Genomic DNA, 27,965 nt, shown 5'->3' with positions numbered 1-27,965 from the left:
GGTGCTTGGGGACTTGGTTTAGTGGTGACATTGGTGCATGGCGGTGCTTGGAGCAGACGATTTTGAAGCCCTTTTCCAACCCTGATGATTGTAGGATTCCCTGCCGGCCGCCATGGCCGCTTTAAGGCAGGCATCGCCTCCATAGGGCGGGACAGCGCCGCTCATGGCGCACGCGCAGAGGGGCGGCGGGTGAGGGGGCGACAAAATGGCGGCGGGCGCCTGAGGCGGCGATGGCGGCGCTGAGGCGGGCGCTGAGCGGGGCCTGGCGGCCGCCGCCTCCTCCCTCCCACCGCGGCTTTGCCCGGCCGGCGGGGCCGCCGAGCTCCCGGCAGCTGCGGGAGGCCGACGAGGCGGCCCCGGTGTTCCAGTACGCGGGGAAGGCGGCGCGGCGCCGGGGCCGCGTCTTCGTCTGGGGCTTCTGCCTGGCGGGCGCCCTGGGCGTCCCCAGCTTCGTGAGGCCGGACGCGGGCTGGAAGCGGCCGCGGCGGGTGCAGCCGACCCCGTACCGGCTGGAGACGGACGGCAAGGTGCCGGGGGGGCTCTGTCGCGACAGGCGATACGGCCGTGGGCGGGCCTGTGTGCCCCCGACAGGCCCCTGATAGCAGGAGGGGGGTTGGTTGTCGCAGTAGAAGGTTTCGATACCTTTTTGGGGTTCTTTGAGGGAAAGTAGAAGCTCCTGCTGTATTTACTGTGTTTTTGTCTCCGTGCGTCAGGGCTCGTGCTCTGCTGGCCGGCTGGAGGCAGGGCAAATGGCTGGGCCTCGGGCAAATAGAGCAACATGGGGCTGTTATCCCCTAATATTTTCCCTTTTTATTCTTTAAGTCTCCCGATGTGGGTCAACAAATAGGTTTTGCTGTTTTGTCTGAATGGGTCCAGAAGCAATTGTACAAGCGCAAAAGCAAAACACGAAATCACTAACATTAGGCTTGTGATTACACTGTTATGCTAATCACTAAACTTGATTTTTGATCGTTTTCCCAAGGGCGATGAATTTGGGCTGCATTTAGACATGGCTTAAAGAGTTGCTAATGAGAAAACTGTCTGGAGTGGGGCTTGTTTTCCTAAACAGTATTTTATTGATAAAGGTTATGCTTTTGTTTGCCTTCAAAGATCACCTCTGCTGCCTGTGGCTATGGATTCACGCTGCTGTCCTCTAACACCACTGATATCACCAAAGTGTGGGGCATGGGGCTGAACAAGGACTCCCAGCTTGGATTTCAGAGGAGCATAAGAGACAGAAGTAAGGATTGAGGTCCTGTAAGGACTGATGGGGTGGCACTGCAGGATACATGTGGCATGGGTCACGGGCATGGAAACGTTCATGGGGTGATGCAGAACACAGGGCCATACTTCTCTTTAAATGTATATATCTTTTTAATATGGCTGTTGTTTTCACTGTAACTGTTTAAGAGATACATCTGTTCTACGCATTATACTTGTGTCCTTGCTTGGCTATAACTGAAGTGGAAGCAGCTTTTCTGCAGAAGTGCATGTTTGCAGGTTAGGGTGCTGCTTTGAGTCCGTAGTTTGATAGTGGGCTCATTAATAAAATGGTTCTGGCAAGATGGTTTGCTCAGTTCTGTTGCTTTTGGATCTCTGAACTAACTCTCTCCCACAAAAGTCTTCTGGCAAAGTCAGTGGAGACTTGTGAAGCTGTAGGTTTTCTTTTTTTTTGTTTTAATACAAAATTGCATTTTGAAGGAAAAACACTTTATTCAGGTATTTGGTCTTACAAGCTCTCAAATATATGTGAGAAAATGGTTTCTGTGCAGAAAACCATTTATTTCCTTTTCATGCCTTGTAAGAGCCTAATCCATCAAGGTATGGTGTGTCTTTTATGGGCAAAAGGTTAAATGTTCTAGCAAACCAAAAGAAAATGATTGTTGCTATGGAGGATGCTGAAGCTTACAGTGGGCCTCCTGTGTATTACTGCTAGAATCCTGTATAGATTTCCAAGAGTCTGCATGTGCAGCAGATGTGTGTGGCTTAAACAGCAACTGGAAAATGATGGGACCACAGGAACCTCCATTTGGTTTTGCTTTTAAAGGTGTTAGCTCTTACTCTGAGTCCTGCACCTGCTCATATATCAGGAGTGTTCTGTCTTTCTCTTGTTTTTCCTCTCATGTATCAATTATTTTTGCTGGAGGATAGAAACAGGTTAAATAGCTATGCAGTTAAAGCCCAAAGTAAGGGAATGTGCAGTGTTTGAGAGCTGTTGAAAGCGATTTGCAGAGCAGTGGGATTGCTGCTGCTCCTTATTTAACTTCTCTCAGACAGGCTTCCTTTTGGATAAGTTGCTTGTTACTTGGTTTTGCAAACCTGGTTTGTTACCTGCTTGTTCTAATGCCATGTCTGTGTAGAGCTGTTTCGAGGAGAACTTACAACTCACCAGCTTCCAGGCCATTGTATTTCATGGTCTAACTTCAGCTGTTTCTAAGCTAAACTACTTATATTTTATGCTAGCCATTCCCTGCCTTAGCCACTTTGTTGTTCCTTTTCCTCCGAGATCCTTCAGATATCATCAGTGATGGCACTGAGTTCATTACCACAGATCCCAGTAGCTTGCTGGCTTGACTGGAAGGAACAGGGAGGAAGAGAGAGAAGGAAAAGTTCTCTTGCTTTGTGATGTCCCTGTCTCTTTAGACACGTACAGACCTTGCTGTCTTTTCCTCCCTGCTGCATTTTGTGCCAGGCCACTTGCAAACAGCCAGTTGTGACCCCTCTCCTCACATCCAGTAGTGTCCTACTGTAAGAGTAGTGTAGGTGTTCTGTTTCTTTTTCTAATTGAAGGCGGTGAGAACTAGTTAAAATGCTGCTACATGGGAGCAGAATGCTGCGTCAGGTCTTCTGGGATTTGCTTTCACTTGTTCAAGTGGTTTTCTTTTGATATCAAAGCTTTTTATCTCACGTTAACCTTTTGCCAAATACTGATTCTGTTTTGCTGTTCTTTTTTTTCCCCAGTTGACCATAACTGATTGCATATTCTTCAGGTTACTAAATCTGCTTGGAGTAGAGCCTGTCATTTCCTTTCTTAAACCTTAGATCTCTTATCCCTCATGGAGCCCTGCTTGTTAATGTTTCTTGTGTGCCTGTTTCTGAAAGGGCCTTTAATCTGCTGTTCTTTAAATATGAAGCCCTAAGATTTTTTGGTTGCCTTTCATGCTGTCTTTTTGTGGTTGCTGATATTATACCTTGTTTGCAGTATCCCCAGTTGTACAGAGCACTTTAGTTTGTGCTTAGTGTTAGGCTTTCTAGTAATCCAGCTTTATTCACCAAAGTGGTTGAACATATGTCTGAAAGCCTCAGTTTCCCAGTTCTGGCCACCTGAAGCCTTAATATGGTTCAGTCTCTAGGATTTTTGATTAGGCTACGATTCCTGGCTTCAGTCATCACTGTTTTGTGTTTTTTTAACCTCTTCCTCCCAGTGGTGAATATCAGTTGCCATTTTACTTGTTTAGCATCCTGGCTTTCTAAAATACGTCTGCTTTTGTAACAACATAGGGATCAGTTTGTGTATGGAGGATGTAATCAACAAATATTTGATGAATTTGGTTTATAGAACTGACTTCCTAATTTTTCTCTATTCCTTAAGCTAAAGGCTACGAGTATGTCTTGGAACCATCTCCAATTCCGTTACCACTGGAGAAGCCACAGCAGACGCGAGTCTTGCAGGTGTCCTGCGGGAGAGCCCATTCCCTGATCCTGACGGACAGTGAAGGAGGTATGGGATCGCCTGTGCTGGTGACAAGGGATGCCTGACTGTGCTTTCATTTAAAAAAATCTGAGAAGGATTGCCTTATATCCTCGAGAACTAGACCCCAGATGAGCTGTTGCACTGTAAATGTGGTGCAGGTAGCTGCTGGCCTTTGTGCGATTGCTCCTAGGAGGGAGAGGCCTCAGCTGATAACCAGGTGTTGAGCTCTGCATGCTGTTTGGCTCAAGCTGTAAACGTGTTGGATGCTTCTTTGCTACAAGTATTGCAAAATACGGTTTGTTTATTTAGCCCCAGGCCTCGTTTAAGTGTAGGCTATTTGTCTCGTTCGGGCAGATGTGTTCTTGAACTCCGTTTTGGATGGCTATGCCAATAGTTGTGTGTTACTTTCCCTATGAAGCCCCTGAGTGCTGCATTTATAAAAGCCGTGAATTAATAGGCCTTCGTACAGAAGATCTGCTTTGTGAATTGGCTTTCCATGTCTCTGGTAATTCTGGTGCAGCGGCTTCAGTGCCACACAGAGCAATCCAGTGCTGCTTATCGCTGGGTGAGCTGGCTGCCTGAATGCTCCTGTGGGAGGCTGATCTATTTCGGAGTCTCCTTGGTAACGGCAGATTGAACGAGGCAATTAGTGAAGAACAGCCACTGGGCTCCAGGTACTGCCCCGTGCCTGCAGCACTACTGCCTGGATATTGTTGGCTAAAATGGCTTTGGGCACTTGAATTTAAGTGGACTTCCTTTGAAGAAAGCTTATGCCAATTTTTACAGTACTGTGTTTGATCTTTTGTGCTGAGAACCTCATGAAAATATTCTGTGTACCTGCAAAGAAGCTTTCATGAGGCTGGGCAATAATAAAAACTCATGCATTTTATTACTGTTTTTCAGTCTTCACCATGGGAAACAATTCTTACGGACAGTGTGGTCGGAAGATTGTTGAAGATGAAATTTACAGGTGAGAATCCAAAGAATCTGATCTTTCTTAATGTTAAAAACATTATTGCATGAAAATAACCCTTCAGTAAAACCTGGAGGTAGGAAAAGTCTGGTGGTACAAGGATACTGTTAAAGATTAAAGAGTCTGAGAACAGGCTTTTATGCTGCAGGCATCATACAAAGAGCCTGGCTTTAAACCCAAGCTGGGCACGAGTGCTCTTCTGACCATGTTCATAAAATAGAACAAGCTGTTGGCATCTGACAGTTTTCACAGGGCATAGTGAGGAAAACCCAACCTTTGTAACTAGCCTGAGGTAGTCAGTGTTAGTAGACCTTTTTCCCTTTAGCCTCTCAGAGGGGTGCGCAAGTGCTGTTTCTGAGGGCATTAGAAATGCTATGTAATGATGAAAGAATCCTTTTACTGAGTCTCTTTGCTGTAACTGTTTGAATCTGTACTGCTTTTCCTTTGTAGTGTTTTTGCGGGCTACACCAAAGCATATGCTCAAAATACTTGATAAGATGCTAGTGATGCAAGCGGGTAGTGGGAATATGTTGAAAGTTACTGATTCCCTGGCAAGGCCTATAAGAGATCTTGCTGGTTGCTCTTAAATCCTCAAGACTTGGCCTGTAGAGTTTAAGAAAATAGCTGTAGTTTAGCCAGCTCTTTTTCACCTGGATACGGGAATTTAGTCAGTTGGCTTGTTCAGAATTCCTCTTTGTATGAAAATGTAAATGAATGCTGATGCTGCTTTGTTCGTGCTCTGGGGTTTAAATCTGGTCAGTCTGTAATTCAGTGTAGCGCTGTATAGGCGCTGCAGTATTACTGAATGTCTGTGCTCGTTCCAGACTAGGGAAGGTGTTTGAGGGCTGCTTGCACCCCCAGTTCCCCTAAAAGATTATATTTAAGTAGTGACAGTTCTTAACTTCTTAAAGAGGAGAATGAATTTTAGAGTGGAACTGTGCTTTCTGAATATATAAGAATGTGAAAGAATCTCTCTTGTCCTAGTGAAGTGGCTTTCAGTGAAGTCAGGTCTGCTTTCACGCTAACCAGTTGCAGTCCTCTGAATTCTGCTGTGTTGCCTTTTCTCTTCTTGGTGGTTGTTTGTTTGGTGGTGTCCAGTGAAAGCCATTTGATTCATCAGCTGAATGATTTTGACAGCAGAGTTGTCCAGGTAAGAGGAACTTCTGAACCTAATTTTGAAGGTGGGTTGAAACCTGACTGAATGGCTGGTCCGGAGGGCAGTGGGCAGTGGCACCAAGGGCTGATAATCCCCGTGTACTTCAGGGTCGGCAATGGGCCCCATCCTGTGCACCAGGTTTGTTAATGGTTTGGAGGATGGGGTGTGCCTTCTGCAGGTTTGCAGAGGACACCGAGATGGGAGGAGCACCAGAGGTTGTGTTGCCATCCAGATGGCCACAGACAAGCTGGAGAAATGGGCTGGCAGCAGCCTCCTGCAGGGCCCTGCCTCGGGAGGAACGGCCACTGGGACTGACTGACTGGGGAGCAGCTTGGCAGAAAAGGCTGTGGGAGTCCTGGTCACTTGGCAACTGCTTTATTTTGAGTTTTGCCTTCCTCATGGCAAAAGTGAACTGTGAGACCTGCTTAGGGACTGCAGAGCAGTGTATGTGCCACCGATTCTTCGCACCGCTGGAGCACTTCCAGGCACAGGAGACGTTCGCTAGTATCACTGGGCAGCTGTAACAGTGCTTTGTGGGCACATTGCTCCTGGTCCAGGCAGTCTCCTCAAAGGCAAGGATTTAGGTCAGCACTATGAGAGTCCACCGTGGTACATCTTAGTTGTGTTTAGATTTGGGCTCATAAACTTCTGTTTATGCTCTTTATGGCTTTTTAAGGGGAGTTGAGTAAACGGTACCTGTTCGTACTTTCACAGCACCTACATGTTTAAAATTCTTGGTAGTCAATCTCTTAATTTGTGGATTAACCCCTGCAATCATTGGCTAATGTTTAGGCTCTGTTCCTGAAGATGTAGGCTTTAACTTAAGCCAGGCCTGTGGCAGACATGATTGCTGGTTCCATGTAAGTGTCCATTTGAGAACAGATGTGTTCTTAGAGCGCTCGTGTGGCAGGGGATCAATGGCAGTTTGTAGCTGGAACTGGGAGCCATGTGGTAGTGCTCTGGGAAGGAAGGGAGAGCTCTTATTTATCCTTTACTGCTCTGTTACGTTGTACTGCTGAATTGAGCTTTCTGTTAACCAAGCCTTGTTTTGGATCTGAGACCAAGTCAGCTGCAGCATCACTTTCCACGAAGAAAATTCTGTTTATTGTGCCATCTCATGCTGTTCATAGCTTTCCCTGTCTGTAGAGCCATTGGATGTGCAGGGAAAGGTCACAAATCTGTGCTGCCAGACATTGTAGAGGTTCATTGCTCAATTTGTCTGCCTGTAATGCTTCATTAAATCAATTCTGAACACGGGACCTTTCCTGACCAGCTCTGGCTTTTTGTTTGTGTGCAGGTTGTGTGTGGCCAGGACCACAGTCTGTTTAGAACCGAGAAAGGCACGGTCTTTGCGTGCGGTTGGGGAGCTGATGGACAAACAGGTAGGAGCTGAGCTCAGCTGTACTCCAGTGATTGATGAGTTTAACGAGCTGTCTGCATCCAGAGCTCGTGATGGATGTTGGTCTCCATGTGTGGATGCGAAGGGGTTGGTGTCTCCAGCTGTGTGCAGATGTTCACAATGCTCTTGGGTAGCCGCACAGAGACAAACCAGTTCATTATAGGATGCCATGCTGGCAATCCAAGCATGTATCCAAACACGCAGTCTGAGGAGAACTCTGTATTTACTACCTCAGTTTAGAGGGAATGTGGAAATGGCACACAAATGTGAGCTCTTTGGTTCTGCGCAGATCTTGCTTCTTGATTCTCATTTCAGGGTCTGTTTTGCTTCCTGCTCAGAGACCTTTGGTGGCTGCTGCTGTCTTAGTATGGGATCTTTGGGTGGGTTCTTGCTGTCAGAGGACTCTTCTAGAGTATTTCCTACTGTTTAGTCCTTCTCCAGCTCCTGAAGCTGGATTCTTCCTGTGGTTTTCTCCTGCAGGCATACCACAGCCCATCCTGTTTGTCATCTGCTTTCTGGCCTCTCGTCCAGGCAGCTGTCATGCAGTGTGCTTGCTTCCCAGCATCTTTTGCCACTTCACCTGCTGTTGTCTAAAATGTTGCAGTGTGCTGTCGCTCGTGGTTGTTCTTGCAGAAGACACGGTGCAGCAGCTTTATGAAAGTTTGCCTCTCTCAGGGTAACTGCCTGGATTGGTTAGTGCTCTCATACTCTTGCAGATGAGAGACCAGGGCCTAGACTTTTCCAGGTGTGATTGTGTGAAGTTGCTTTGTACTCCAGAGAGTACTAGAGAGCAGATCTGGTGTTTGGGGCTGGTTGTTACAGACAAAGATGAATGGTCTGTAAAGTGACAAAATGCTCCAATGTGGGCATTAAAGTATTTCTGAAAAAAAATCTTGATCACCTCTCTCCTCTTCCTTTCAGGCCTTGGGCACTACAATATCACCAGTGTTCCTACGAAGCTAGGTGGTGACATTGCTGGAGTGAACATTATCCAGGTCTCTTCCTACGGGGACTGCTGTCTGGCTGTCTCAGATAAGGGAGACCTCTTTGGCTGGGGGAATTCCGAGTACTTGCAGCTGGCATCTGTCACAGAAACCACGCAGGTCAGTTGGCCTGGGGAGGGTTTACGTGTTTGTTATGCTGCGGTTAAAAATGACACATTTCTCCCAGCTCTGTTATTTATTTATTTTATTTGACAGCAGTATAAATCAGTATAAACTAACACCAGTAGCAGACTGACTTTCCCAGTGCTTATAAAGCCAACCTGTCTGAAATGGTCGTGTAGCTTTAGGGCAGTACGTTAGCTAGCTGGTGACAGGCAGAGGTTTGGCTGACCTCACACCACTTTGTCAGTTACAAAGGAAGAGCACACCCTGTGACCTCATCCCCTGTCTGCTGACTTTGCACCAAGGGAGATCCAGTTTGAGTGTGTGTGCTGGTTTCTGGACGGAAGAAGCAGGATTTTTGGCTGGCTAATCAAGAACTTTGAATGGCCCTGCTTTGAGCAGGGTTTTGGTCCAGATGACCCTTGGAAGTGCCTTCCAACCAGCCCTGGTGGGATTGTGTGGCTTTTCAGAGTCTGACACGGTAAAGGAGCACCTGAACTTCTGTCCCACCACAGAAAGCAACTGATGATAACAAGGAAGGTGATGAAACAAGACATCTTAGAAAGCGTGCTTCATAGCAGCATTAATTCCCAATACCTTCTGCCTTAAATAATGCTGTAATTGTACCCATCAACTTAAAATTTGAGGTATAAAGGCACCTCAACAAATAGCCAGCCCCAGAAGTGTAGTAACTTGTTTTTTGAGGTTGCTTGTTGAAACCCCACGGACTGGATTGGTTCTCACTCACTGTCAACATTGAGTAGGAAATTCATTGACCATTTATAAACTGGTTCTGTGGCTGTTTTGTTGTAGTTTCTTGGGCACTTATGATGAATATTGAAGGGCAGTAAAGGGGAATTGCCTTTTGATTTTTCAGATTCTTGATTTTTTTTTGTGATCTGCAGCATGGAGTATTGGGCTGTTGGCTAGTGTACATGGGGACTACAATCTTGCTACTTGTAAATTATGAACAGAGACTTTTGAGGCACTCTTAAGATCTGTAGAAAGAAGAAAAAGTATATTGCAGAAGAATCTATTGATGGCAGTGTACACAGAGAGTCCTTCTAGCTCTTCAGCTGCTTTAATAAACTCTGATCAAGGTTTTGTTGAGACACATAAAGAAAGCAGCTTCTCTGCTGTATTAGTTCCATACTTCATAATGTTGAGCTCTGTGCTGTGGGCCTGAATTTTTCACCAGCTACTTCAGTAGGTTTATACCTGACTCCTAAACAAATCCCAGTAGTGTTTTGAAGATATGTGTTTTTTTTTTTTTTTTTTTTTTTTGGAGCAAGCTTACATGGGGAAAGAACATAGTGCTGACTTGACTCTAAGTGTTGCGGTACTGAGGTCATTAGGCAGATGGTCTCCTAGAGGCAGTGCAGAAAACAGTCAGGGAATTCATAATACTCAGTATTCGTGGCAGAAGGCTAAGAGCAGGCAATTGCATTAGTGTGGCTGTTATTAAATAGGTACCTTTGTGTCCCCTGCTACTCCTGACCTACCCTTACTGTAGGGCTAATTGCTGGGACCCAGGAGGCCTGAGGACAGCGGCCAGGTTAAGCAGCGTAGCACCTTCCTGGCTGCTGCGTGCTCCCGACTGAGGTCGGGGAGGTCTGAGGCAAATGAGTGGCATGCCTGCCAAAGCTGGGGTTTTAGGTACCACATAACATCCAGATTGTGAAAGTGCAGAGCTGGCTGTTACCTGTGATGTCTGAGGTCAGTGTTGACACCTGGCAAGCTCTGTAGGTTTCTGTTGTACCCAACCCTACTGAATAAGACTGATATTCTTTGAGTGGCTTTCCTTGGTGTGTTCAGAAATGCTGCTGCAGAGCATTTCAGTGACTTTGCCCACTGGGAGGCTGTGGCAGGGTGGTCTTGTACTGACGTTGGTGCTGTGTGACCTGCAGAGCCGGGGACACCAGCAGGCCTTAAGTGCTCCCAGCTTTGCTGCCCTGCGTAGGCTTCCGCTGGGTAGCTCATTCTGGTGTGTCTGCACTCTCAACCTTAATGAATTTCATGTAGTTCTTTTAGTCTTGGGACTTGCATTCGTTCTATTATTCAGGCAGCAAAGGCTGTCTGCATTTAAGTTGTCAGTGTATGCGAGCTCTTACCACAACCAGAGGACAAGTTAAAAATGTATGTCTTGTTTCCAGTTCAGTACTTTGTCTCTAATGATGCTTTGCAACCTCCTGCAGGTCAGCGTTCCCAGGCACTTGCCGTTCAAGATCGGGAAGATAAAGGAGGCTGCGTGTGGAGGGACGGGCAACGCTGTGCTGACAGGTGAGGTTGCTTCCACAATTGTGCTCCTTAACGCAGGGCCCTGCAGTGGGTGGGCTGTAACTTACTGGAGCAGGCATCTTGCTCGCTTGAAGCAGGGCTCGCTGCCTGTGCGAGGAGAGCTGGGGGACTGAGATCACTATGGTTAAAAACATTCTGGAGAGGCTCTGCACAAGCCATGGAGCATCTCTTCTAGCCCGTGCTGGTGGAAAGTGTGTGTGTGCTATTGGTGGTGCTTACGCAAGCTAGGAGAGCATGGTCACTGCCTGCTGCTCTGATCCCTTGTTTTCTCATCACATGGGCCCTGTGTGGCCTATATGAAGATGAATATAGGAAGGAAGGCAACGCTTGAGAGGGAGAACATCCCTTCAGACTCAGTATAAGTCTGACAAGTAAATAAACCTTGATAAACCAGGCTGGAAAGCAGAGGGTTCTGAGGACAGTGAAACTGCAGCAGGTTTCTTATGGAATAGTTTTGGGGATTGCCAGTGTTGCACAGCTTGAAAGTCGCTGAATAAGGGATTGAGGGAAAGGATCCTACTAGTTTGAGGAAGGATCCTCTTGATGAAGAGGTTCCTCTATACGGTGCTGTTGCTGTGATGACGTGGGAGCTGCTAGCATGAAGGCAGTGGGGCTGGCAGTCGTAGCAACTTCCTCTGTCTTACGCTGTCCAACTGCTGCCTTTCCCAGGCACCCAGCTGGAGGCAGAACGCCAGGCAGGGCGACCAGCCTGCCGCTGCTTTGGCTGTGCCTCAAAGGAGAGAGCAGTGATAATAAAACACTCAGCCTCCAGCTGAAGTATTTTATCCAGTCTGCACTATGTTGGCACTTTTCCCCCATGAAAGTTTTGCCCATGAAGCTTGACTGGCTTACGCAGCTTAGAAAAAAAATAAATGAAGGCATTTGGATGGCAATGTGTTGTTTTATACTTTTAAATGTTCAGAAGGAGTTAGTCTGCTGTAGGAGAAAGGATAGCATACCTTTGGATCTGATGAACTTTTGGTTGTGGTGTGAATTTCACAAGCGCAGACGTTCTTACAGAATTCCTTCTTATTGTGATGCAGAAGAAGGAAATGTTTTTGTCTGGGGATACGGAATTCTTGGGAAAGGACCAAACCTAACAGAAACAGCGGTGCCAGAGATGATCCCGCCCAGCCTCTTTGGCTGGTCAGACTTGAATCCGGATGTCCGCGTTGCTCATGTTCGCTGTGGACTCAGCCAATTTGCAGCACTTACAAGTAAGTTTCTACTTCTGCTGTCAAGAGAAAGTCACGTGGCTATATTATTGGCAGCTTTGAAAGCTAAAAAGTCTTTCTTAAACCACACTGGAACGCAGCAGGAGGGACAGGCAGCATGTTCTCAGTTGGCAGCATGGTCTCTAAGCATAGGTGCTGCTGTGATTGAGCTCATTACAATGTGAACGTAGGGCTCTTACCTACTTGTCACTTCTAGGGCTGACTTAAAAGAATAACACTTTCTTAAATAAGCCCTAATACCAAAAAAAAAAAAACACCCTCAAACAGGAAACCCAGGAAGGTTTTTTAATTTCCTTGTACAGAGTAAGTCAGTCAGTTACACTTCAGCAGCAAGAGGAGTACATGTGATAAATGGGCAAGGTAAAACTGAGTCTAAATCAGGGGGAGATGTTGGGGTTTCTTGCCCCCTCACCAATTCAGTTAGCAAGCTCAGGTAGGAAGACCTACGCATCTAGTATGCTAAGGGTAGGGCAGTATGGTATGTACACGGTGCATTTGCCTGTCTCTAAAGGAAGTTCTGAATGTGAAGGTCACTTAAAGATGGGCAGCAGGGGGCAGCAACACAGAGAGCCCGTGTACTCGTTAGCAGAAGCAATAGCTGGCTCATGAGAAGTGCTGGGTGCCGATGTGCTTGGTCCTTGTTGGGGAAGATGTGGGTGTGACACTGAGTCTGGTCACAGGCTGCTTGTAACTGCTGTCCCCTGTGAGCCAGGAAGAATTACACTCTAGGTGGTACTGGTGTTCTGGGTTTAGCTGTCTGTGCTGTGCAGCTGATTTGCACACTTCTGAGATCTGTGTGCTGAGAGGCCTAACAAATGCTCTCTCTCCAATACAGCTGAATACAAGACTCTTTTCCCCAGCTACCATTAGAAGGTCACTTCTGTCAGGCAGCTGAACAGCCCGTGTCCAGGTGATGGCTTGGGGCAGATTTCACTGCCTTGCTTACTGATAGCTTATTGGGGTCAGCTCTAATTGTTTAATTTCCAGTGCAATTCATTCACTTCTACAAATGATTGCCTGGAATCTCTTCTGCTGCATTCTTTCTTCAAATAAAATTCCAAAGCAAGAGCTGTAAGAAGGGAAGGCAAAGGCAGACTTATGCTCAGTTTGCTACTTGTCCTGCTCATTAGGCATCGCTTTCCCCAAGCACAAGCACATTTATTGTGCTTGGAACTGAACTTCAGGGCTTTCATGCTGCGTGTATAACCCTTTATACTCCCAGCAGCACTGTAGCCACACTTGCCAACATCACAAATAGGGCAGTCTCATTTAAAAAAAAAAAAAAAAAAGGACTATTTTCATTCTTTTTTTTTCTTCTCTCTACATAGACAGAGGAGAACTCTTTGTATGGGGCAAGAATCTAAGAGGGTGCCTGGGAATTGGAAGAATGGAAGACCAGTATTTCCCATGGAGGGTAAGGATTAAGACCCAGCGTGTACTTCTTAGCGAACCTTTGTTATACTGAGGCTGAGAAACATTTGCTGCATAGTTTGAAGTAATTTTGGAAGAAGTGGAAACCTCAGATAACTGTAGGACTGCTTTCTTTTCCAGAGATCCTTGCCTAGTGTGCTCTAGGGGTGGAGGTGTTCAGTAAACTTGAGTCTTCTGGTTCTGTTCTTTCAGTATAGATTTCAGATCCCAAAGCAAGGCCTGGTGCTGTGCCATCACTCCTGAACCACAGGAATGGCTTCTTCCTCATGTCCCCAGCCTGACTGCCTCTTCCCTTCCCCTCTGACCTGCACTTATTTCTGTGCATACTGCAAAGAAAACTGCCAGTGTTGGTTACCTGTGACCTGTAAGATTTGTGTTACACATGTTTTGGTCATGGCAGTCAGGCTGTGCTGGCAGCAGGACCAAATAGCAGCGGGCTGCCTGGCCCTGCTCCTCTTCCAAGCCATGTGTCTGTGGCGGTGGGTCACTGGGCTGCCTGGAGTTATAGCAGGAGCCACTGAGCTGTTTTCGTAGCTGGTCCGCAGTGCTTCCAGTTCCACTCCCTTCTCTCGGTTGGCTTTGAGAGCTAGACTGGGGGTGTAGGAAAGCTTGGCTCCAGAGTTCAGCGCTCAGCCCAACAGATGTTCCCAGCCTCCACCAGGGGCCAAGTAAGAGAGGAGGGAGGCGACCAGTTGGACCATCCTGCAGTCCCCTTCTGTGTGCCTGAACCCGCAGTGGATGTGTTTCTTTGGCATGTGCTCTCCTCCTTTTAAAAAGGAACCCCCAAAACCATCTCTGGAGCATCTGACTGAAGTCACATCGCTGTGGCTGAGCAGGGTCTGACTGCACCACGCACGGCGTGTCCAGGTTTCCCGGGGTGGATGCTGAGGGTAGTTCTGCCTCCAGCAGCCAGCTCCTAAGGAGATACCAAAGTACCATTATGGTACAGCAGTGCACCAAAACAAGGGTAGTTACCAGGCCCTTTGCCTGTCACGTCCCACTCTAGAGCGAGCCATCTCTACTTTCCCTTAGCTCAGAGGAGAAGCTTGCACCTTGCCCTCTGTAGCTTCAGCTTTCCTTGAGCTGTAAGTGTACTTGAAGTGCAAGAAGTGCAACTGCTCTGGTTGGTGAGCTGGGTCTGCTTAGCAGCAAAGTAAAAACTGCCTGAGGCAAAGCCAAGCTCTTGCATCTCTCCTGTCCTTGCTGATGAGAGAAGAGGCTAATCCTCGTGGTGCCTGGGCAGGCCCTCGTCCTCTTGTCTGCATTTTGCTCTGGTCGGTCGTGCTGCTGTTGAGCAGATGGGCTGAGGCTTTGGTCTCCTCACTGGCTGCTGCTGAGATGATTCTCTCTGTCTTTCCAGAGCTTTGTGCCCTCCTGGGAGGGGGGAAGGGGAATATTTGGCAGCTTGATGCACAGGCACGTCTGGTGCTGGATCTTGCTTTCTCTGGGTTCTCAAGCTGACATATCAATTGATGCAAGTTCCTGTAAAAGCAAGTGGTATATTAAGCAGGAGGGGGAACGAGAAATAGGAAAGAAATACTGGGTGTGAGATACCAGCTTGAGAAATAATCTGCTCTTGTGCTCTGATGCAGGTGACTGTGCCCGGTGAGGTGGTGGACGTTGCGTGTGGCGTGGATCACATGGTGAGCATGGTTAAATCTTTCACCTAGCAATGCTGCTGGGCCTCGGCGCTGCGCCTTGAAGATGGGGAGCTCGGTGATGAGCGTATGGGAAAGGAAAACTCGCTCCATGGAGCCAGGCAAGAAGTGACTGTGGGCAGGGACAGCCCCTGCAGTGCCTCGGGGTGCTCTCGTCTCTGCATTGTTGAAACGTCCCAACCTGGCTGCGGGAGGGAAGGATGCTCCCTGAGGAGGGCAGCAGTGCACGGAGTGCTCTGGCTGCTTCCTGACAAGCTCCCAAAGAGGCTGAGGCCCAGCCTGCAGCTGGTGCATCCTGTGTGTGAGGATGAAGAGATCTCCCTCAGGGAAGACTGGTGTGAGATGAAATCTGTAGCACAGGGCGTTTGTTTACAGGTGCTTTCCTTGTCACCAGCTCTGGGGTGTCAGCATTGGACTGAGCCAAGCTATTTCCCCAGGGAAAGCTTTACAGTTACTATTTTTTTATGCAGAAGAAAACTCATTCTGGCTGTTGGAGTCCAGTACAGCTCTGCTCAGCATCCCCCCCAACTGTGCTCTGCCCAGGCTGCTGTTCCCTGTGGAAGCTGGACATGGCCAGGGGCCTGCAGACAGCCCTGGGCACGCCACCTGCCACAGGCTCTGTGTGTGCACTGCAGACTGAACAGCCAAGGAACATCCAGGGAACACGTTTGTCCCACTGGGGGAGTGGGAACTTGTCTGCAGGGGGAAAGTGCTGCTGCTGTGGAAGCACAGGCCCAAGGGCAGTGGCCAGTCCAGCATCTTTGTTTCCAGCCTACTTCCATAAAGGTCCCTCTGAATATCAGCCCCACGTGCAGCTCAGGCAGTGGAAATAAGCAGCACTCACTGTCACGTAGCGGTCTCCGTGTGCTGATCACAAACCGCTGCCTTTGGTTTTTGGGGAGTCCTGGCAGTCCTCGTCCCTGGGGTTACGGGGGCTCTGAGTTGCAAAGAGCCCCTGGGCTGAGCCTGGCTCTCCTGCAGTGCGTGAGCCTTAGCGGGCTGTAGGCACAGCCTTGTTTCGTGGTGCCTTAGCAGAGGAGTTGTGTTAAGCTCATCTAGGATGCAGTGAGCTAAAGGAGATAGGAAGCAGCAGCTGGGTGTGCCTGCAGCAGGCACTCAGCAAATCTCACACAGAAGTGTGGGACAGTCCTTGTGAAATGCTCCCAACCTCAGGCATAGCTGTGTCAGTTACGTATGGGGTACTCCTGCTTTGTAAAAATAAATTAATAATAATAAACATATTTTTAAAAATGTTATTTTTGCAAAATCTAAGCATTTGTTATAAATAAAGCAATTAAGTCTTTGTATCTTTGTTTCTTAATGGAAATGTTATTTCACTTCACAGAGGGGCTGCTCTGCCTTGCAGTCTGTGTTTAAACTCAGGCATTTTGGCGTGGAGTGGTGTGGCAGGAACTTCTGTCACCTGCGACACCTCCCCCAGGAGGAGCCCTACTGCTGTAGGCCTGTAGCCATGCTCCTGAGGATGCCATATTTAGCTGCATTAGCTGGATTTCTGTACCAAAGCGGTTTTGTGTTAGCCTGACCAGAGCTTAGGGCCGAGCTCTATGCTGAGGCAATAACTTATGGAGGACTTCACATGAACTATCATGAAGGTGAGCCAAAGTTTGCAGTCAACCCTGTCTATGAGCTGCTCTTAACGTTGCTCTGTGCCTTGTGTTGTGGTAGTGGGTTGGGGCAGAGCAATCCATGAATGTTGGATTGTGACAGTTCGCTGCTGTGCCTTCCCATTAACAGCCCTGATTTATACCTTCTGCAGCTGCTGGGAGCAGCCTGAGCTGCCCAAATGTGTCGTGTTGGCCTCATGGGAGCAGCTGTGCCCTTTTTACATGAGGAAGCTTATTAAAGCATTGGAAATAAATACAAAAAGATCTGGCAAGGAAGGTGTTTGTAACAACTCCCTCGGGCATGCTGCTGTTTGCCAGGGCTGCAGGATTGCAGCTCGGTGCCTGGGCCCTCTGCAGGCCTGCAGCTGCTCTGCCACCAGCGCTGCTCCGGCCTCTTGGAGAGCTGGGCTGGGGCCTGGTGCCACGTCCTACCTGCTCGTCTTGCAGTCTTGCTGTGCAATAAATTGCAAAGTCTGTGTGTTAATTAAATGCCAGCAAGGTCTTTAGCCCTGAATAGAAGTGTTACACGGCTTAATGCACTGGGGAGGGTTGCAGTTTCACTGCGGTGGCTGTGGGCATTCACTGACACACGGTGGGGTGGGAACAGGGTTGGTGGCAGAGACCTGTGGGCTGGCAAGCATCAAACCCAACCCTCGCTTTGGTTACAGGGGCATTGCTGGAGTGATGAGATCAGGTTAGAGCTTGTCCAGAGCCACTGAACGTGGCACTTGTCACTTTGTTATTCAGCATCTTGCACTGTCTGCAAAACGGGGCTGGTTTAGAGAGGCAGACCCACGCCAGTTCCCCCTGTACTTGCCAGTGAAACGCTGCACGTGCTGGGCAGTTCATGCAGCAGGGCCTGAGGCTGCCCACAGGGTGCGTGCAGGGGCTGCTCTCCTGCCCTGCCTCCAGCTGTCTCTGCACATCCCGCATCGGGCCCCAAGTGCTGAGGGAAGGGATGAGCAGAGAGCTCCCGGGGCGCTTGTCACAGCCCTCATAAACCAGCAGCAACCTTCCCTGCACTGGTTTTCTACTGAGAAAGTAATAAAGATGAACGTATCAAAATAAAAAAGATGCAAATAATAGAAAAATAATTGCTTGCCACCCCCAGTCAAAGGAAGCCGTGTCCTGAGGGGTTCCTGCCGCCCCCAGGATGGGTCAGGGCCGTGTCCAAGCACTGCCGAGGGGCAGGGACCCCTCGGGAGCTGGGAGCAATGCGCTGGGAGGCAACTTTGCACCATTTCGTCCTGCAGAGCCGCAGACGAGCCAGCCCTAAATATACCTACCTGCAGCGAGGGGTGGGCGCAGGACGCACACAGGGAGCAGCTCAAATCAGAGCTAAAATAACCTCCTTGATTTTGCATTGATTAGCAAGAGTAATTCGCCCTCCAAACACCATTGCACTGTCAGTTTGGGCTTAAAATAGCCTGAAAGCAGCCCGGGACGAGCTGCTCGAGCAGAGCCGTGCACGAACCACCCCGAGCACCCCGGTGGGCTGCGGCAGGGCAGGGCGAGGGACTCACACCCGAATTTCCACTCCAGAGCCAGCCCAGCGATGGGGCACATCGGAACCCCCGAAACCAAAGTTATTTTAGGCACCTGCTACGTTACGGTGAGCTCTTTTCTCCACAGGATCCTTCAAAAACAAGTGACTCAGAGAACTAATAATTAGCCTGGGGCGTTCAAAATGCCGCTGGAATGATGTTCCTTCGGCGTGACTCATCACACTCCAGATTTTGTGGTGTTTTTTTTGTGGTGTGCTGGGCCACCCCCCAGCATCTGTGCCTCTTTGGGTAAAGGCAGAGAACCATTGATGAGAGGGCACCATCAGCAAATGGAGTTTTAGGAGTCTAAGCTCCAGTTTTACAGCCAAAATCCTGCACATTTACCCCAAGACCCCAGTCTCTTGTGGGTAGCCATATGCCTGGGAGACCACGGGGGCTGTTTTTGTGTTGCAATGGCTTTTTCTCAAGGCACAGCACTAAGGGTGCATGTCACCAACACTCAGTGCTTGTTTCCAGATGCAAATTTCCCAGGTTAATGATCCCATACCAAATTCTTAGGTGCATGCTCTTTAAATTTGACCAGAAGTGTTGAAAATGGGCTGATCTATCGTAAAAAAATAAAATAAAAAAAAATCTCTTGACTAAGCAGCCAGAGGTGATGCAGAGGAGCTGCTTCTGACGCGAGGGGAATCCGCTGGGTTTTCCTGCACGGCCAGCCAGGTCCTTCAGCTCCCCCAGGATGAGACCGGCCCTGGGCAGCCTCGTCGCTTGCTGAGACTCGGACAACTCCCCTGGGCTGTCTGGGGCACGTCTGCGAGTGGGTGAAAAAACGGGTCTGGTACCCACCCCGAGACATCCTGCTGCCTCTGGGCTTCCAGGGAGAGGGATGGGGCAGGCTCCGGGCTCCCTGAGAGCAGCCTGGGGGATGGAGAAGCCCTCGGGGATGATGCTCACCGTCCTGTGGGACGCTGAGAGCCCCAGGCACTGAATACAGCCCAGTGCGACCAGGGGCCGGAAAAAAAGCGAGCTACATCTTATAAAGACAATGCCAAGCTCTGCTTTATTTTCATCAGTTTGATCAGTACAAAAGCAGACAGCGTATGTTTCATTTTTTTTTTTCTTTTTCATTTTAATTAACACTTTACAAAGTACAAAATATACTGTCATTTGTTTTGGAACATTAGTTTTTTTTTTTTCTTTTTTTTTTTTTCTGTGTATGTTTTGTGTGTTTTTGTTTTGTATTTTTTTTCCCCATACAGTACATAAATCTCAGCTTTTCAGCATAAGACCAGCAAAGAAAAGAAGCGTGTGCACTCGCTGGGAAAGCAAAGCCTCCACTTCTCAGCTCCACGCATCGCGCCCTGGGCACTGTGCTGGTTGCAGCCTGGGCCCCTCGGGCAGCAGTGGGCACGAAGGTGTCACCGCATCGGGGCCACCTGCACCTCATAGCCCCACAGCCCCCCCACAGCTCAGGGTGAGCCCCTGCCTTGTTTTGCATCAGTCTGGTAGTTAAAGGGGGGAAAAATAAAAATGTTTTTTTTTTTTTTTTTTTTTGTACTCCCCCAAAATGAAGGGTCCCGAGCGGGGCTGCGGGAGGTCAGGGTGCTGAGGGTGCCCCTGTCCCCAGCCCAGCCTCTGCCAGGCAGGTGGGTGTCAGGGGTCAGCAGTGGGATCTCGTTCAGTTACAGAGACAGTGGTACCTAAACAAGGGGCTTTAAGGTCCCCAAGGTCTGTGCACCCCTGGGCTGCCCCGCTGGGCCACCCACAGCAGCCAGGGGCAAGACCCTGAGTGACACTGGGAAGATGCTGCACCAGGACCCCCTCTGCTTGCTGGAAATTTGGGGCACTGCTATGACTACGGGCAATCCTGGGCGTTTGGGGAAAATCCAGGCTGCTTCTCAAGTCCAAAAGAAGGGGGGGAGAGATGCTGAGTGCTGCTGAAGCCAGGTGAGACACCAAGGGGGTGGCGGTGCCCTCCGGCTGCTGACCCGCACCCACACGGTGTGACACTGCCCCGTGCAGTGCAGCTGCAGCGTGAGCCCAGAATTACCCCAGGGCTGACAGCACAGTGCATGTCAGCCCCAGGAACCAACCCAAAACCTGTCCCTAAGCACCGATGGGGATGATCGGGTTCCTCCATTCAACACCATCCCCCAAATTAACCCCTCAGGTGCATTACGGCGCCCTAAGAGCAGGAGACAAGCGACAGGACCAAGCAAGGGCATTGCACCCCCTGGGTTTAGTTGGAAAAAAAAAACACCGGGAGAACAGGCGGGTGTGCAGCTAGTGGAGGTGGAGGGAGACAGATGGCTCGTCCAGAGGCTCAGACAGGGCATCCACATCAGGACCCTGCTGCAGGTCCCTGCCAGGCCACCCCTCGCCTGTCCCACCCCACGTAACGCCATCCTCACAGCCCCACTGCCCGCAGCCACAGGGCCAGCACCGGGGTGTCAGCAGCAGCGAGGTTTTGGGGTTTACAAATGGGGACCAGGGCTGGACTCAGCAGCACGCTGCCCCAGGAGGGAAACCGCTGAGGTTCGCACCCTAAAGGAGATGTTCAAACCCCAGCGGGTTCTCCAGCACCAAGACTGACCGAAAGGAGCAGAACTGCTTGTTCCCCCTGACACCACCCAAGCATCCTGCCCCCAGCAGCCCTGCAGCTGTAGCAAAACCCACTGGGTCACTTTGCTGATCTGAACAATTCAAAAACAATCACAAGCCAGGCATCAAAACTAATTACAAGAAATAATGAAGGGCAGTGGGGTTTTTCCCCTAGGTCCCAAGAACACAGCTCCCCGCCTCTTCCTTTGGCTCCGCACGGCGAACGCTCCCCAGCTTCTCTCACCAGCAGAGCCCTCGTGCTGCCGGCAGCCACACTGGGACAGCAGCAGCATTCCCAAAAAGGGCAGGGTACTCGGAAAACTACATTTTTTCAAGTTACAAAAGAGCTGGTAGGAATCCTTTGGGGGAAAGAAAAGGTTTAGTACTGCCGTCGCAGGAGGGTTCAGGTCCTTGAGGCGCTGAGATGGCAGCAGGGAGGTGGGGGCAGCACGGCCCCGACTCCAACTCCCTCCCAAATGCGCCATGCAAGCACCATCGCCTCTGCCACATCTGCAACAAGGGGAAAAATCCAGTTGAGCCCCAAAATGAAGGAGGAACTGAGCCACTTTTTGGCATCAGGGTGGGGCGGACACTGGCACAGCTACTGGAGAGGGACCTGCAGCACCCCATGGCTCTCAAACCAACAGCCCTGCTGTGCTGATCCCAGCCACGCCATCCATCCCCAGTCCCAAACCCACCCCCAGGTTATTTACAAAACAGAGGGGATGACAGAGCGAGGGAAGGCTATGAGCTGTGGTCTGAAGGTAGCTTTCAGTCCCAGCCCTCAGCATAGGAGTTAGCTTCCCAACCAGCAGGAGAAATGGCTGGTGCTGTCTAGAGAGACCAAGAGAGGGACTTCTTGGCTATCTGTGTTCCAAAGAGGTATGTTTCCCTGCACATTCACACCCTAAAATTATAATACACTTTGCTTGATACATACTTCATTTATTTCCCCTGCCAAAAACAGGGTCTGTGCATTGCTCCACGTTCACCAGAGCTTCTGCAGGGGCAGCTGCAGCAGCGTGAGCAGCCTCCAGTGCTTGTGCTGTATTGCAAACACTTCTCTTCCCCTGTGCTAATTAGAGCTGGTATTTAAACCGAGTTGTGCTTAATGAAGATTAAGTGAAGAAGGAGGCAGGGGGATGGAAAGGGCCTGAAGGCAGCAGAGGGACTCAGGATTCATGGTCGAGGTCCCACAGCCCGAGCTGGGTGAAGCACCCCGAGCATTTCCACCTGGGCTCTGCCCCCACAAAGCCCACGGGGTATCGCTGGCCCTGACATGGACAGCCCACAGGGGGATGGACAGACAGACAGATGAGTGTGTGGGGAGGAGGTATCTAAATCTGCGAGGCAGATCTGCACATCTCGGCCAATGTAAACACACCCCAGCACGCGCGGTACGACGTAAATACTATTTGGCAAAAGGCTTACTGGGTTTTACTCTCTAGCAGGTAATAAAAGTTTAATCCAGTCCAGCATTTGCAGTCAGGACGGGACCAGGTAAGTGAGATGCCTTAAGCTGCTTACTGGAGATGTCCACAGCAGCAGTAATAACAGAAAGAAAAGAAATCCCCACCAGGAAACGATTTCTTGTCCATCACTGAATGCTGCAGCAAGACACTTCTGCTCAGGAGCTGGCAGCTGCTGCTCAGGCTCGGTCTCCTCCCGTGTCGCCACCAGAAACCGGCACTCACCCAGCGACAGGGCAGGAGCTGCTCACATTGAAGCAGTGCCAGAGGAGCACCAACACGGGACCTTGTGTCCTTCTCCAAGGATCTGCTGCCTCCGAGCACGCGGAGACCCGCGGAGGCTCTTCCCAGGGCAGAGGCTGCACATCGGAGGATTTCTGAGGACTGGGGCTTTGGGAGGGGCCCTGCGACCAGGACGAAGGTGTCCCTGGGGAATGAGAGGGGAGCTGGGCAAGGAGAGGAGCTCTGCTTGGGTCAAATTGGAGAAAGAACAGAAATGGTTTTGTGCTCACGACAAACGAGCGAAACCGCATACCTTCATATTTGCTCAAGTCCAAAGGAAATGACAAATGCCCTTTGCACCAGCCAGTGCCCCTCCCTTACACCCGCAGGGAAACGTCCCCGGGGCTGCTGCGGGTCAGCACGGACCAAGAACATGGCCCCAGGGCAGGCAGGAGAGTAACGGGAAAGTGTCCGACACCGACAGGTCTGTGTTAGGGCCCAGGGTCAGTTCATCTCCCCCCTCAGCAGCATTCCCCACCCGTGCCCGTGGCGCTGGTAACACTGCGCCTGGAGTTCAAAGCCAGCCTGGAAGCAGCAGCACGGCGTTTACACGATGAATGCCCATTACAAACGGCGTTGCCAGCGAGTCAGTCCCAGTGCTAACATCACCCACTGCAGGAGCCACAGTCTGCTCCAGCCAAATCCAAATGCTTCTGCTAAGGGCTCCTATGCAAGGATTATCGCACGCCACTCAGAGCACCACACTTCAGAAACTCCATCACCTGCAAACCAAACTGACTCCAGTGTCCAAGAAGAAGCAGAAAGCTGCACGAGGCTGCTGACGGGTGCAGTTATGGGACTTGGAGGAGCCGAAGGGCAAGCGGCCAGGAAGCATTTGGTGCAGTGTGACTGCGGGACAGGGGTTGGGGTGAGAGCCTTTTCCCACCCAGAGCCTTCCAAACGCTCTCCTGGCCAGCAGGGAAGTCTGATGACGAGATGCAAAGCCCATGTGTTTCCAGTTACCAAGTTCAGGCAGCCTCTGTCACTTGTAACAGGATAAAACTCTCCTCCACGTCCAAAGTAACCCACTGAGTTAATAACCCACTGATTTCAAGCTCCTCAGGTCAACAAACACAAGCTACCCAATAAATACCAGACATCCGCAGTGGCTGTGGGTTGCCTTCAGGCCACCAACCCACCAAAACCCGCACCTCCTCTGCCCAAACTGCCCTCTAGATGAAAACAGAAACCCCAGATCAGCCAGGGACCCACACAGGCAGCCCCGCACAGAGACGCTGAAGCATTCAGGACAGCAACTAAAAATGAAAAAAGGAGCATTTTTTTCTAAAGTCTTTGTGCTTGAGGCACCGAACTGAAGAGGAGCAGGGTGTTTCTGAGGCAGGCAGGGAAACCCAGCACTGCGGCTGCACCGTGCTGCGCACTGGGGTTGGGCTCTGCCTGCCCACAGCAAGCAGAGGAGCCGCAGCTCTGCTCCGTTTCTTTGCTAGAAACGTGTCAAGAAATCCAGAGTATAACTAAGTATTCGTATTGCCTATATACTTGAATTAAAAATATATGGTGAGTAAATGTGTGTGTACGGCACTTACTGCCTGTGCCCGGAGCACACACACAGGTACTCACGCGGTATATATTAACCTATATTGCTCAAGTATATATGCTATGTACAGTATACAGCCATACAAACAGAAAACACGGGCATTTCTACATGTGTACAACAGGGACATACTATTCCTACAGAAACACTATACACTTCTCTATGAACATACGCGCACTCTTGCACAGTAGAAAGGAACTTGCAGCCAAAATCTAACCGTGCGGAGAAAGACAAAAAACCCCAGGCAGTAACACACAGCATGAGAAAAGTTTCAATTGCTAAGAAACGAAGGCCTCGGAGAAGCAAGGAGGGTGAGTGAGGGCTGCTTCCTCCTCCCCTGCCCACCCCTCCTTGCAGGGCTGGAAATGCGCTTTGCATTGCGCCGTTTGGTGAAGTTTTGTGCACCAAGAGGAACCCCGGGGGCACAGGGGGGTCCTGCAGGGCTGAGGGGTCCCTGATCAGCAGCAACCACGGCCGTAAAGAGAGAAAATGCCAAGAAGATGAGCGCGGAGGCTTGGACACAGCGTGGGCAGCTGGCACCTAACCTTGGTTTTCAGTGCTGCAGACTCCCAGCCGTACTCTGTGCCATGGGGATGTTTTCTTCCTTTTATCCAGAGTGGCAAAGAACCAGCACAATGCCAGGGATGCGCAGAGACGTGAGTATCATAAGGCATTACAAAACAAAAAGACCCTTCCATTTTCCCCCACCCCAAAGTGCTGGCGAGGAGGAGCTGTCAGGCAGCTTCAAGAGCCACTGCTTTGAGCTCATTAAGTGTGCTCATTAAGTGCGGTATTATTGTTATTTTTTTTAACAAAGTCTCCACAGCCCCTGTCTTGCCTTAGCCTCGTATCGATGCTCTCACAAGTAACACCAGATCCCAAGTTGGTGCTGATCTGAACCACACGCAGGGTCAGCCCCGTTCCCAGCACTGCAGCGAGGCAGGGAGCACCAGAAGGAATTGCCCCTCGTTGCCTGGAACCATCCACTTGGTTATCAAGACAGAAAGAGGAAATAAAAATGTGAGTCCGAGGATGATGGTGGACACAGGAAGGCCCCCAAGGGGTTTTCCACCTTGTGACATTGTCAGGGCAGGACATCAACCTGCTTTGTGACGTTCTGAAGCGCCCCGGAGACATCCACAGATTTCACAGATTTAAGGCTGACTCCCTCAGGGAAAGAAGAGGAAAATGTAAATGAATAAAAAACACCCTCTAGAATAGCCTGAGTGCAAAATTTAAAAAATAATACAATAAAATAAACACTAACTTTTTTTTTTTTTTGCTTTCTCTTAAGGCTCAGTAAAGCTGCTGCTCATTTCAAGTAATCCCTTAGTGTTAACGTCACGGCCCTCAGCAAGCGGCACTGGCACATGGGGAGGCCAACGCACGCTGCCCTCTGATGCACAAAGGGGCCAAATGCCCATTTTGTCAGTGGCTGGTGGAGCCCAGGACCGTGCACAGGACCTGTCCCCTTGGCACTGTCCTTGAACGCAGGGAAAGCTCAGGCTCGACTCAGCTGACCAGAAGCTCTGGTGGCAAGCAGTGTGCTGTGCTGGCTTCCATCTCCAGAATGGCCCCACAAACATCCCAACTTGCCACCCCACAGAGAAACCCGTCAACGCTTTTTGTGGTGAAAAGCTCCCGAGCACCCTGCCACAACCTTCAGCTCAGCTCATGGCTGCCAACGCCACACAGACTCAGCTAAAACATCTCTGTTTTGCTTTGTAATTTTTCTAATATTGCACCGCACGGCCTGTGCCAGCATCCTCACGGCACGTGGCAGGAAACCGAAGCATCGTTGTGAGCAAACATCCATGGTGCCACACCGGGAATAATCTTTTAGTCCAGAAATCTGGAGTGACTGCAGGTATCACAGGGCAACTCTGAAAACCCACGTAAAGGAACAGCGAAACACACTGCTGGGTAAAGCATTAAACGTGTGCCCAAGTGCTCTGGGATGCTTTAATGCAGTTGGGGCCTAGAAATAAAAGTTACCCATGATTTTGTTTGTGGATGCTCCGATTCCCTGCCCAGCTGCCACACAACACCCCACTGATCAGGAAACAAAGGGATCTGAAGCTCAATGTCTGGGTCCAGCAGCACCAGAAAGCACAAATATAATTCAAATTTATCTCAGCCCTCCAGTGCCATGAAAGGAGAACTAACCAGCAAGCTGTACACCAGTGTGAGTGCCTGCATGTCCTGCACCCCGCTATAAACCCGGCTGCGTGTCCTACACACCAACACAATCCATGCCCACGGCGCGATCCCAAGAGCTTGCGCACTGCCTGCAGCTTCATGCAAAACCCTGCGAGATGCAGCCTCACGAAATCCATGCTAGAGGCTGTCTCGTCAGTAAGTCCTCATTACAACTCTGAGACCGCTACTTCTTCATGTCAAAGGCAGGAAGAAGCCCAGGAACACAAGAAATACTTGAGCTCCTCGCTGTAGAAGCAGAGGCCTGCAGGTGAAGGCCTCCTGCTCTCCTGCTGCTGGTCAGCGCTGTCCCCTGTGGCACCTCAGCGCTTTGGCCCTGCCACCTCGGAGCTGTGACATGAGGCAGACACAAACATGCCCCAGGGGAAGAGCCGTGTCACCTGCCTGTGGCGGGGCCACACAAAACACCTTGCTTTTCCGGAGCGTTCAGCACCGTGAGGCTTTCAAAGGCCTGAACCCAATGGAAAGACCCTGGGAATCGAGTCCCCAGGCAGCAGCGATTTCCACCCTGGTGATGAAGGAGCTGATAAAACCCACCGAAGGGTCCCAGCAGGGTTTGGGCACCCTCCTGGCCCTGCAGGGGACAACCACCTGCTGTGGGGCTCAGACACGACGGCCCAGGCTGTGCAGGGTAGCGGAGAAGCAGCTACTGAGGGGCCCTGGGCAATGCTTCATGCCCCCAATTAATGTCCAAAAATAGGATGGGAAAGGAACAGAGGGGATGTAAGAAGAGAAGCCTCCCTCCTCCTCTTCTGGCCCTGGGGGAAAAGGGGACTGCTGTGACGTGGGGTGAAGGGACAATGGCTGCCCCCGCACAGGGGACACACTGGGAGGACACCGAGGGTGGCTGGGGAAAACTGAACTGAAACGGCCGGGTTTTGAAGCAGACAAAGCGGTGGTGGCACCACCTGGGAGGCAGGCCAGAATAACACGTCCACCCCGGGCTTTCTCCAGGCAGCCAGGCTTTGACTGCGGGGAGAAAGGAAGGCAGGGGACGACTCAGACAGTGGGATGCTCTCCCCTTTTCCAACGCCAAAGAGTTTTGTCAGGGGAAACAGAACCCACTCCCCATCCTATCTCAACATATGCAACAACGGACGGTCCTCAGAGAAAGGCTGATGCGAGGAGACAAGCCAGCACTATGCGACGTCTTTTCTGTTTAATTCCACATTTCGTAGTGTTTATGGCCCCTCTGCTCCGGCCGTGCCACCAAGCCCTCGGCAGAGCGCCCACGGCTGTGCCGCCGCACTTCGGGGAGACACCGGTGTCCCCGGGGAGCTCCTTCCACACCGCCAAAGGTCACCCTTCGCCTCGGGGCTGGGCCTCAGGAAACCATCTGAACTCCCTTTCCTCCTGCCCCTCATTCATAAAGAAATTTAATAAAATAACAATAATAATAATAATAATAATAATTAAAACAAAGGCTAATTGGAGCTGTTTCTGCTCAACTTTCCACAGTCTCTTTTCATGTCACTCTCTGGAATCAGATTTTTTTCAAGAAATACTGTGAGAAAAAAAGAATAATAATAATAATAATAATAATTATAATAATAAAAAGCATCTGGAACCAGCTCAGAAGATTTCTAATGCTTTTCAGCTTGACTGACTTGGAGTGCATTGACCACACCGTTTATATTTTCTTCAGGTACCTGCAAGAAAACAGAAAAAGAGAAAGGTTAGGCTCTAGCAAAAGCCAGGGTAGGATGATAACGAAGAAAGAGGCAGGAGACAAAGCCTGAAGAGCCCCAGGGTGCCAGGTGG

The 27,965-nt window shown here is 50.0% G+C and overlaps 2 protein-coding genes across 2 annotated transcripts in view; one reads left to right on the top strand and one right to left on the bottom strand.

Moving 5' to 3' along the window:
* The first annotated feature begins 661 nt into the window (after positions 1–661).
* Positions 662–15,960, top strand: RCC1L (RCC1 like). Its single transcript, XM_032201198.1, has 10 exons — positions 662–1,240; positions 3,593–3,721; positions 4,598–4,664; positions 5,766–5,817; positions 7,121–7,205; positions 8,144–8,325; positions 10,524–10,608; positions 11,670–11,843; positions 13,190–13,275; positions 14,885–15,960. Exons 1-10 carry the CDS (start codon positions 1,186–1,188, stop codon positions 14,960–14,962), a joined length of 993 nt encoding a protein of 330 aa, XP_032057089.1. The 5' UTR covers positions 662–1,185; the 3' UTR covers positions 14,963–15,960.
* Positions 15,961–19,114: 3,154 nt separating this feature from the next.
* CASTOR2 (cytosolic arginine sensor for mTORC1 subunit 2) overlaps positions 19,115–27,965 on the bottom strand; it is a 127,645-nt gene continuing 118,794 nt past the window's right edge. The window contains exon 9 of the mRNA XM_032200666.1: positions 19,115–27,853. Within this exon, the coding sequence (XP_032056557.1) occupies positions 27,788–27,853 (66 nt within the window). The 3' untranslated portion in view covers positions 19,115–27,787. The remainder of the gene's footprint in view (positions 27,854–27,965) is intronic.

Source organism: Aythya fuligula, chromosome 20, assembly GCF_009819795.1.
Source record: "Aythya fuligula isolate bAytFul2 chromosome 20, bAytFul2.pri, whole genome shotgun sequence".
NCBI classification, from domain to species: Eukaryota; Metazoa; Chordata; class Aves; order Anseriformes; family Anatidae; genus Aythya; species Aythya fuligula.
This window is presented reverse-complemented; position numbering and strand designations above follow the sequence as displayed.